At 42.6% G+C, this 11,703-nt stretch overlaps 1 protein-coding gene and 1 non-coding gene across 2 annotated transcripts; both read right to left on the reverse strand.

Annotated features, from left to right (window-relative positions):
* Nucleotides 1-3,493: 3,493 nt before the first annotated feature.
* Nucleotides 3,494-3,600, reverse strand: LOC147938783 (small nucleolar RNA R71). The gene has a single exon (XR_015567556.1). It is a non-coding gene; the product is annotated as a small nucleolar RNA R71 (small nucleolar RNA).
* Nucleotides 3,601-10,284: 6,684 nt separating this feature from the next.
* LOC147938784 (uncharacterized) lies at nucleotides 10,285-11,403 on the reverse strand. Its single transcript, XM_087465762.1, has one exon. The coding sequence runs from the start codon at nucleotides 11,401-11,403 to the stop codon at nucleotides 10,285-10,287; it is 1,119 nt and encodes a 372-aa protein (XP_087321888.1).
* Between the last annotated feature and the right edge of the window lie 300 nt (nucleotides 11,404-11,703).

Below are 11,703 nucleotides of genomic sequence, written 5' to 3' on the forward strand. Positions count from 1 at the left end.
TTGATTTGGATCCAACGTTCGATTGAGGTGACGGTAACTGTTCTTCTGTGTCTTCATTGCCAGGAGAAGATTCTAGTTGTAACTTCGTTTGTAATTTTTCTTGCAACTCACGTGTATCTGGTAAAGCTACCTTGTTTGCCCACCACAAAGATGCCTCATCGAATACAACATTTCGTGAGACATATATCTTGTTTGTAATGGGATCACAACATCTCCAGCCTTTCTTTTGTTCGTCGTATCCCACAAAAATGCAGCAAATGGCCTTCTTGTCAAATTTACTGCGATCTTCATCGGCAATAAAAACATAGCACACACATTCAAATACTCGAAAGTAATTGACCATTGGTTTCACATCATATAACTTCTGAAATGGTGAAACAAACTCCAATCTTGGTTGTGGCAGCCTATTTGTGATATAAACAGCCGTCTTCATGCATTCTGCCCAAAATCTTGTATCAACGTTCTTAGCGTGCAGAAGACTTCGACAAATTTCTGCGAGGTGGCGATTCTTTCTTTCGGCTACTCCATTTTTTTGTGGAGTTTTTGCACAAGTGAGCTGTCTCCGAATATTAACCTCCTTAAGGTAGTTGTTAAGCTCGTTTGAAGTATATTCTCCTCCATTATCAGTGCGTAGGCACTTGATCTTTTTACCGAGCTCACGTTCTACTGTGGTCTTGAATTCTTTAAATTTTTCTAAAGCCTCATCTTTACGCTTTAGAAAATAAACCCATACGTATCTTGAAAAATCATCAATAAAGGTTATCAAATATTGATAACCACGTGTTGATGGTTGTTTGATTTTTCCCAGCAAATCTGAATGAACCAGCTCCAACGGCTCCTTAGCTTTAAAATTTGAATCCTTGTAAGGCAATTGATGTGCCTTACCATATTGGCATCCTACGCACATGATATGTCTATATTTTGCATCTCCTTAGCCTGTATTTGTCATGCATTTAGCTAGGACAACTAGTCGTTTTGCATCATTTTAGAACCTCTTTCGTACATTTTGCATGTTTAGGAAGTTTCTGCATCATCCTTGCATTCATTGCGCATTTCGGAGTTTTTCAAGTGTCTAGGAGACGTTGGAAGCGCAGAGGATCGAGCCACACTCAACCTCCGCAATCGAGCCATGCTCAACCTCCGCAACCAAGCCATGATCAACCTCCGCAATCGAGCTACTCCTCACTTCCGCAATCGAGCCCTCCTCACTTCCACAATCGAGCTACTCCTCACTTCCACAATCGAGCTACTCCTCACTTCCGCAATCGAGCCCTCCTCACTTCCACAATCGAGCTACTCCTCACTTCTGCAATCGAGCCCTCCTCACTTCCACAATCGAGCTACTCCTCACTTCTGCAATCGAGCCCTCCTCACTTCCACAGTCGAGCTACTCCTCACTTCCGCAATCGAGCCCTCCTCACTTCCACAATCGAGCTACTCCTCACTCCCACAATCGAGCCACCGGTCTAGGGATTCAGCTTTTGACATCTTCATCAAAGTTGTAGAGAATTGAGTCATCTTTCTAATGCCGTTTATTTCAAGCCAATCGGAGGTGTGGTTCAAGAGTTATCATCGTTTTAGTGGATGCGTATACACCCAGCTCGAGCCAATTTCACCGACCATGCTCGAGCCATTTTCACTCACATCACTGGAGCCACTCCTACTCACACCACTCAACCTCACTCTAGGGAGAGACGACACGCGACTCCACCGCACATGTCAGGAAGACGTTCCGTCTTACGCGCTTCAGGAGATTTCCAAACCGACGCTTCACCTTGCCGTTTTAAGTTTTAGGAATTTACATGTTTTTACTATAAATACATTTTGTTAAGTCTTGGCTGAAGATATCTTAGTTTTTATCTCGTTTTCTTTTGTAAGGTTTCCCTAGCCACCAAAACCGTACTCTGATCTTGTATCCCGATATCTTTGAATTTATTCAGTATTTTGATTTGATTTCTTCTACAAAGTTGTTCTTCACATTTTAATCTATCTAAGAATGCTTGTTTCAATGTTTTCTATGTTTGCATCCTTGACTACGATTTTCGGATCTGAGTAGTGTGTTAGTTCTTGAGGATGGGATAGATTAGATGGAGGATCTTAGGATGTAGAGTGTTTAAGCGTTGATCGCATGATTCCCTTATGGACTAGAGTAAGAAATACTAGTTTTTCTCTGATCAATTGGGACTAGGTTTGAGACATTTCCACACCCAAAAGGTGTTTGATGAAATGTCTGACTAACTAGTGCCAGAGACTTACTTTCCTAGCCTAAGAGATTAGTTGTCTAGGATGTTTGTTGACATGAATGAACTTGTTTGTAATGCCTGCTCGACCATGATCCTCTAGGGAGAGCTAGGTATGGAAGTGGTTGAGTCTGAGTAGCTTTTGCCAAGAGATTGGATTAGCTAGGTTGTGATGTTCATTGTTTGGGGATAGTTTGCTTGTGGTATGTTAAACACTCTGTAGACTAGGATACTCCACCGACATCAATTACCCCATCCTTAGGACTTCTTTCTTTCTGATTTTTATTACATTCCTGGAACAGTTTTGTTTCTTGCTTTTTAGTTCATGCTTAGACTCGTTTATGTTTTTATTCATTTTCGCTTCGTGTCATGCATTCTCGTTTCTAGTTCTGTGACTCATTTCAGTTTTGCATTTTGATCACTCTAGGATTGTTAGAAAAAAAACACTCTTTTGAATTGGCTTAACTTGTGACTTCTTGATTGCATCTTGAGTGATAGTGAACCTTCCCAACTGGATTGACACCTTAAGTATTACAACGCATAAGGTTAATTGAGACCTACTAGGAGACACAAAAATCCTAGTATCAATTTGGCGCCGTTGCCATTTGGGATTCTTTTTGCTACATTTAAGATTTCAAGTTTTGCAAGATTAAGTTCTGTTACACAATCACTCTGAGTACTAACTTGTTTTGGTTGTCTGCTTGTTTGTTTTGCATCTCAGGTATCTGTTGATTGCAACCTTGCATGCACACCAGATCAAGAGGGCATCAGAATCTCCTTCCTGTTATCGACGACATCAATAGGTTACAACGACCAAGATAAGCTTGCAACTCACTGATCATCCCGCACCAGTCACTTTGGAACAACAGAATGCACCACATCCGAGACCGCGAAACATTGGTGCTGGGGATGCACCGAACACTCATACTCAGCATGCTGGAATCGTCCCTCCCGCCGTGCAGAACAACAACTTTGAAATCAAAAGTGGTCTGATCTCCATGATCCAAGGAAACAAGTTTCACGGGTTGCCTATGGAGGATTCACTCAACCACTTGGACGAGTTCGACCGTCTGTGCAGTCTCACCAAGATCAACGGCGTGAGTGAGGATGGTTACAAGTTGCGCCTCTTCCCATTCTCCCTGGGAGACAAAGCTCATCAATGGGAGAAAAACCTTCCCAAGGGATCAATCACTATTTGGGATGGCTGCAAGAAGGCATTCTTGGCCAAGTTTTTCTCCAACTCCAGAACAGCACGTCTCAGGAATGAGATTTCCAGCTTCACTCAGAAGAGCTCAGAATCATTCTGTGAAGCATGGGAGCGTTACAAAGGTTACCATAGCCAGTGTCCACACCATGGTTTCAGCAACAAGTCACTGCTGAGCACTCTCTACCATGGTGTACTACCGAAGATACGTATGCTGCTTGACACTGCTTCTAACGGTAATTTTTTGAACAAAGACATTGAGGAAGGATGGCAACTGGTTGAGAAAATCGCTCAGTCTGACGGCAACTACAATGAGGACTATGACCGCACAGTTCACAGCGATGCTGGGTCTGAGGAGAAGTACAAGAAAGACCTCAAGAATGTCAATGAGAAGCCAGCTGAGGAGCGTCCACTTTGTATCTGAGGATGACCCTTTCCAAGTTCCAGATGGGGAGGGTGAGCAGACTGAGAAAATCAGCTATGTCCAGAATCAGGGTGGATACAACAAAGGTTACAACCCCTACAAGACGGACCCTAATTTGTCTTACCGAAGTAACAACGTTGCTAATCCATAAGAGCAAGTGTACCCGCCTCAACAACAACAACAAGGTCAATAAAAACCTTTTGTGCCTTACAATCCGGGATTCGCACCAAAACAACAATTCTAGCAGGGTTACCAAGCTCCCTCATTACCACCGCCAGGATTCCACCCTCAACCAGTTCAGCCTACCCCAGCCCCAGATCAAGAAAGAAGCACATGCTGCAACAACTTCTTCAAGGTCAAGCTAGTGGTTCTCTGGATACTGCTAAGAAGTTTGTTGAACTCAGTCAGCGGATGGAATGTTCTTACAATGATCTGAATGTCAAGTTTGAAGCTCTTAACTCCAAGATGAAGTATATGGAAGGCAAGACTGTTTCTACTTCTACCCCAACAACTGGCCAACTACCTGGAAAAGCAGTTCAAAACCCCAAGAACTATGCTACTATGCATGCCATCACCACCCAAGCTGTAGATGTACGGCTCACTGAGGACACTGAGAGTTTCGATGGGGAGGAATTTCTTCAATATGAAGTTCAGATAAAGGATCCTATCGAGGTGCTCAAGGATCCAATTAAGTCAGCCAAGCAATCTGATCCTGAAGCTACTAAAGAACCCACTGCTCCCAAGGATAAACCTGTGAGATTCATTCCTCCACCATACAAGCCACCTCTACCATTTCCAGTGAGGTTTAAGAAGCAGCTTACTGAGAAGTATAAAGCTCTGTTCGAAAACCAAGTCAATGAGATTGAACTTAGGATGCCTTTGCTTGATGCATTTGCACTTGTGCCTCAATATCAAAAGTTTTTAACTGATTTGGTAACAGAAAGGACCAAAGAGAAGGAGGAAATAGCTAAAGGAGCTCAAGCTAAGGTTTTGGAAGATGAGAGGGTAGTGCATGACATAGGTGGGGTTATTCATGAATACAAAGCTGTTATTCAGAAGATGATTATCCCAAAGAAGCTAGAGGATCCTGGTTCTTTCACCTTGCCTTGTTCTCTAGGTCCATTGACCTTCAAAAAGTGCCTATGTGACCTTGGTGCTTCAGTAAGCCTCATGCCACTCTCTGTAGCTCAGAGGCTAGGATTCAACGAATACAAGTCATGCAACCTCCGCTTAATATTGGCTGATAGGACTACTAGATTTCCTCATGGTCTACTAGAGAACTTGCCCATCAAAATTGGACAAGTTGAGATTCCTACTGATTTTGTGGTGCTGGGAATGGATGAGGAGCCTAAAGATCCACTAATCCTGGGAAGACCTTTCTTAGCTACAGCTGGAGCAGTCATTGATGTCAAGAAGGGGATGATTGATCTCAATCTGGGTAAGAACTTCAAGATGAAGTTTGATATCAAGCATTCTAGGAAGAAACCAACTATTGATGGACAGACCTTCGTGATTGAAGAGAAAGATCAGAAATCTGGGTTTGACATCTTTGAGGATGTGAATGAGGCAGAAACAGAGGTTTTGGTAACCAAAGAGAAAACTCAAAGTGTCACTCGACCATTCTCCAACTCGAGTGCAGTCGTTACCCTCCCTAAGCGTCAAGACCTACTTCCTAAACCTCACCAACCGCAAGAGTCAAGTCCTCCCGCGCTTGACAGTTTGTATGAACTCCAAAATACTCAGATTCTAAGGGATTCAGTGAAAGAGTTAACAGCTATGGTGAAGGAGATGAGTGGGCAAATCAAGAAGCTCCAAGGTACAATGAGAAGTTCTCCTCCAAGGAAATTAAGGAAGAGGTTTGGGATAATGAAGAAGAGGTGTTGCAGAGTTCAACCAGCACCGTGCATTCTCAACCATCGTCGACTCGAGCAAGGTTCAACCGACGGCGTGGAATCAGACTCGACCCATCCTGAGAGGTTCATCACTCTGCACCCGTTCGAGCCACGCCTCCGCTGTCACGCTCGAGCTAATCTCACTCCGCACACGCTCCAACTACCATGCTCGAGCTACTCAAGCCAACACCCGATCGAGCCCCTCTCTCGAGCCACACACGATGTCTCCATCGAGCCAACTCTTCAGAGAACACTCTCTCCGGTTCCCTCCCCAGCACGTTAATCTTCATATGTGTCACGGGAGCGTTAGCCTTCACCCGCTCCTTCACGCCACTCGCCACATGAGTCCAGGGAGAGAAGAAGACTCGGTTCGCGAGGTTCCAGAGCCTCTTCTAGTCACAGATCAGCGCATCATTCTGCAGCTCGAGATGAGCATGAGGTTGAGGTTGAGCAGCAAGTTGATCATCAGGGTGATTATCAGCCTACCGAAGTTGTTGTGTTGGTCTCGGACCATGGTGAGTCAAGAGTCGATGACATGCAGTGTGACGAGCAGCCGAACATGTATCAGAACATGCAAGCGGTTGAGCAGCAAGTCGACCAACCAGCTGATGTCACACCCGCGGTTCTCGAACAAGGCGAAGGGCAGAGTCAGTTTCACACTCCTCCTTGGGCGAGCACGGACTCCTTCTTCTACTACTGAGGTACTCCGACCTTTCCTTTGTACATACCATTTCATTCCTGCATTGTTACTGTTGTGATTCTTAAATCCTCCTGCAAACTTTTCTTACACAGGAGACTGTGTAATTTAAGTTTGGGGGAGGGTTTGAGATGATGTATCTGATGTTGTATTGTGATTCTTATTTAAATTTTTTCCATCATATCATGTTTGAGTTTGCATCCATCTATTGCATAAAAAAAAACATTAAAAAAAAGCTCGAAAATTTCCACAAAAGCAGAGTGTTCATGTAGTTTGCACTTGCATATTAGGATTGAGTCTAGGGTTATTCATATAGGGTTGTTGCATTTAGCATAGGGGTTGATGATGATTGTAACCTTGTTAGCATGCTGGATTCAATAGGATAGGATCAAGGCCCTTGTTATTAGTTCTTTGATGCTTGTTGATTGAACTTGAAAATGTAAGATTGAAGCATATTTTGAATTGATATCATTCCCTATCTACCTGAACCTAGTCCTGACTTGCAATTATCATGTGATGCATTGAAGTTGAACTCATGGATACCATACACATACTTGGATTTTCTTTCACATTTTTACCACCCTTGTCAATCCAAGTAGCTGATTCCCATCTTTGGAACAGTTCCCCGCACCCTTAACCAACCGTTCTTTCAAGCCAATTGTATTCTTGAGTGTCAAGCCTTTTCCATGTTGAGCTTGTTAGAAAGTGTTAGGTTCTAACCGACAAGAGTAGGATCTTGTGTAGTTCTAGTTTGCATTATCCGGACTAGTAGGACTAGGTGAGAACTCGATTTTGGGTATTGGGTATGGATTTGTGCAGAAAAGTAAAGAGGTAGAAAGTCTTTAGGAGGGGGATGTGTTTACATAGTTTACAAGTCTAGTAAAGGATTTAGGTTGAGCAAAGTAAAAAGAGTTATTGGTTCTGGGCATAAAATAAAAAGATTAGACAAAGAAAAAAAAAGAAAAAATGCTTAAGATGTCTAGAGTCCCTTGAAGAAAAGAAAACGAACCATAGTGATAATAAAGATTTCCCAATCTGCTAGAATGAAAAGAAGTGAACTCCTCCTAAGACTAAGTGTAAAAAGTTTGAGATGAAGTTTCTGATGAAGGTTAAAGATAGGACCAACTTCGGTTTGGAGTGTTCTTTGGGTAGACAGGGCGCTGCTCTTGTATGTATCAGTTGGTTTCAACCTTTAGCCTTCTCTTAAGCTCAACTCCTTTTCGTGAGAGAACCTTGTTCTGTATTGATAAAACCGCTTGATGAGGAGACCATCTATGTCTCTAACCTTTACCCTAGCCAAATGAGTTCAATGACATTGTTTAGCTTGATTCACAGTTCTCTGTTAATGAATGTTAAAGGGGATGATTGATAGGATTGCATGTGTAGATTTGAAATAAAGTTCCTTCACCATGCATCATAGAACTAAAAACAAGGACCTTGACACCTCTATTCAGCATGTTTTAGGTTCTGAGACCCCATCTTCACACCTCTCTTCCATACTTTGTTCTTGATAGTTTGCTTTAGGGCAAGCAAACAATAAGTTTGGGGGAGTTGATATGTCTATATTTTGCATCTCCTTAGCCTGTATTTGTCATGCATTTAGCTAGGACAACTAGTCGTTTTGCATCATTTTAGAACCTCTTTCGTACATTTTGCATGTTTAGGAAGCTTCTGCATCATCCTTGCATACATTGCGCATTTCGGAGTTTTTCAGGTGTCTAGGAGACGTTGGAAGCGCAGAGGATCGAGCCACACTCAACCTCCGCAATCGAGCCACACTCAACCTCCGCAACCAAGCCATGCTCAACCTCCGCAATCGAGCTACTCCTCACTTCCGCAATTGAGCCCTACTCACTTCCACAATCGAGCTACTCCTCACTTCCACAATCGAGCTACTCCTCACTTCCGCAATCGAGCCCTCCTCACTTCCACAATCGAGCTACTCCTCACTTCCGCAATCGAGCCCTCCTCACTTCCACAATCGAGCTACTCCTCACTTCCGCAATCGAGCCCACCTCACTTCTACAATCGAGCTACTCCTCACTTCAGCAATCGAGCCCTCCTCACTTCCACAATCGAGCTACTTCTCACTTCCGCAATCGAGCGCTTCTCACTTCCACAATCGAGCTACTCTTCACTCCCACAATCGAGCCATCACTCGAGCCACCGGTCTAGGGATTCAGCTTTTGACGTCTTCATCAAAGTTGTAGAGAATTGAGTCATCTTTCTAATGCCATTTATGTCAAGCCAATCGGAGGTGTGGTTCAAGAGTTATCATCGTTTTAGTGGATGCGTATACACCCAGCTCGAGCCAATTTCACCGACCATGCTCGAGCCATTTTCACTCACATCACTGGAGCCACTCCTACTCACTCCACTCAACCTCACTCTAGGGAGAGACGACACGCGACTCCACCGCACATGTCAGGAAGACGTTCCGTCTTACGCGCTTCAGGAGATTCCCAAACCGACGCTTCACCTTGTCGTTTTAAGTTATAGGGATTTACATGTTTTTACTATAAATACATTTTGTTAAGTCTTGGCTGAAGATATCTTAGTTTTTATCTCGTTTTCTTTTGTAAGGTTTCCCTAGCCACCAAAACCGTACTCTGATCTTTTATCCCGATATATTTGAATTTATTCAGTATTTTGATTTGATTTCTTCTACAAAGTTGTTCTTCACATTTTAATCTATCTAAGAATGCTTGTTTCAATGTTTTCTATGTTTGCATCCTTGACTATGATTTTCGGATCTGAGTAGTGTGTTAGTTCTTGAGGATGGAATAGATTAGGTGGAGGATCTTAGGATGTATAGTGTTTAAGCGTTGATTGCATGATCCCCTTCTGGACTAGAGTAAGAAATACTAGTTTTTCTCTGATCAATTGGGACTAGGTTTGAGACATTTCCACACCCAAAAGGTGTTTGATGAAATGTCTGACCAACTAGTGTCAGAGACTTACGTTCCTAGCCTAAGAGATTAGTTGTCTAGGATGTTTGTTGACATGAATGAACTTGTTTGTAATGCCTGCTCGACCATGATCCTCTAGCGAGAGCTAGGTATGGAAGTGGTTGAGTCTGAGTAGCTTTTGCCAAGAGATTGGATTAGCTAGGTTGTGATGTTTATTGTTTGGGGATAGTTTGCTTGTGGTATGTTAAACACTCTGTAGACTAGGATACTCCACCGACATCAATTACCCTATCCTTAGGACTTCTTTCTTTCTGATTTTTATAACATTCCTGGAACAGTTTTGTTTCTTGCTTTTTAGTTCATGCTTAGACTCGTTTATGTTTTTATTCATTTTCGCTTCGTGTCATGCATTCTCGTTTCTAGTTCTGTGACTCATTTCGGTTTTGCATTTTGATCACTCTAGGATTGTTAGAAAAAAAAACACTCTTTTGAATTGGCTTAACTTGTGACTTCTTGATTGCATCTTGAGTGATAGTGAACCTTCCCAACTGGATTGACACCTTAAGTATTACAAAGCATAAGGTTAATTGAGACCTACTAGAAAACACAAAAATCCTAGTATCAGCACACAATCTCATGGTTCATCTCAAGTTGTGGGAGTCCCTTCAACATCGACTTCTGCATCATAATTTTTAATTTGCTGTAATTGACATGTCTGAGTCGTGCATGCCACAAGTCGCCTGTGTCACTTCTCCTCGTTCTTTCAACATAGGCTTCTTCTGCTGACATCACATAAATAGCCCTCATTTTTGGTCCTTCTATGAACGGTGTGCCAATAATTTTTAATTCTCGATACACCTTTACATCTTCTGGACCAAACAGTACGTAGTTGCCTGCATTTGTGAGTTGAAGTACGGATTACAGGTTCTTCTTCATCCCGGGAACATGATAAACATTTTGAAGTTGAAATTCTTCATGTTCATTCTTCTGTGGTAGATTTGTCTCACCAACATGGGCTATTGGCAATTGTGTGTTATCAGCTATTATAATAACATGATCTCCATTGTATTTTGTGATGTTCACCAATTTTGACACATCTCCTGTCATATGATTTGAACACCCAGAGTCAACGATCCAATCATTTTTGTAGTCAACTGAGTGATCGCATACAGCGGTAAGTGCAGATTCTTCTATTGAGTCTTCCTCTCGTCCATCTTCAATGTCTACTTCCTCCGCAAAGAAAGAAGTTTCAAACTCCCAATCTTCTTCTCCATGGCCTTCATTCTTTGAACTTGTGGCAGCATTTCCTTCAACTTTCTTCGACCAACAATTTCTTGCATAATGTTGCCATCTGTTCTTCTTTCCACAATGGTAACATGCATCACTTTGATTATTATTTTGTTGCCATCTGTTCTGACCACCTTGATTATTTTGAGCTCCTCGAGCTCCCCCTGATTGGAAACTTCTCTCATGGTTTCCTTGAACATCTTGTTCTTGTCCGTTAAGTCTCCCAGTACCACGTCCACGTCCGCGTCCTCGACCGCGATCTCGACCACGTCCTCTACCACGACCATAACCATAACCTTGTTCATTTCTCTTACTGGTGAATAAAGCTGTCTCTTCACCATTGGTTGGTCGGCTAAGCGTGGGTTTATCTAGATCCTCCTCATTCATTAGCAAATTCTCTAGATCTGCTAAAGTTGGCTCGGTAGCCCAGCACCGAGTTGCCGTAATAATACTCTTGTATTCCGGCTTCAGACCATGAATGATAACTCTTTTCATTCTTTTCTGAGTAATACAATTTTCAGGATCTAGTTTAGAAATCTCATCACAAAGAGACTTCACCTTCGAAAAATATTGACTCACGGACATATTCTTCTGGGAGATAGACAAAAGCTCATTCTCAAGCCTTTGTAATTTTGCGTCATTCTTCTTCGCAAAAATTGTCGTCAATATGTCCCAAGCTTCTCTTGGTGTTCGGGCATCTTTAATCTGTTGTAGAAAATCTTCTTCTACAGCCACGGTTAAAGTGTACATGGCTTTACCCGCCTTGAACTTCTACTTCTTCAGGGTGTCATGATCACCTGTTGGTCTTTGAGATGCAGCATCTTGTCGTACCAGTGTTGAGGTTGAGGTGTCGGAAGTTGTGTCTATGCTTCTTGCTTCCCTTGGTGGTGTCGTCTCAGCTCCGTTAACGATATCCCATAAATCTTGTCCGAGCAAATAAAACTTCATGCGAGTACTCCATGACCCATAATTATTGTTATTGAGCTTCTCAATAGAGGTAGTAAAATCCGCCATGATTTTACCAAAACTTCCAAATAACAACTAAAGAAA

This window comes from Camelina sativa, chromosome 9, assembly GCF_030686135.1.
Source record: "Camelina sativa cultivar CO46 ecotype springtype chromosome 9, ASM3068613v1".
Classification (NCBI taxonomy): Eukaryota; Viridiplantae; Streptophyta; class Magnoliopsida; order Brassicales; family Brassicaceae; genus Camelina; species Camelina sativa.

Coding starts and splice junctions, on each gene's coding strand:
- LOC147938784 (XM_087465762.1), bottom strand. CDS start 11,403: ATGTACACTTTAACCGTGGCTGTAGAAGAAGATTTTCTACAACAGATT.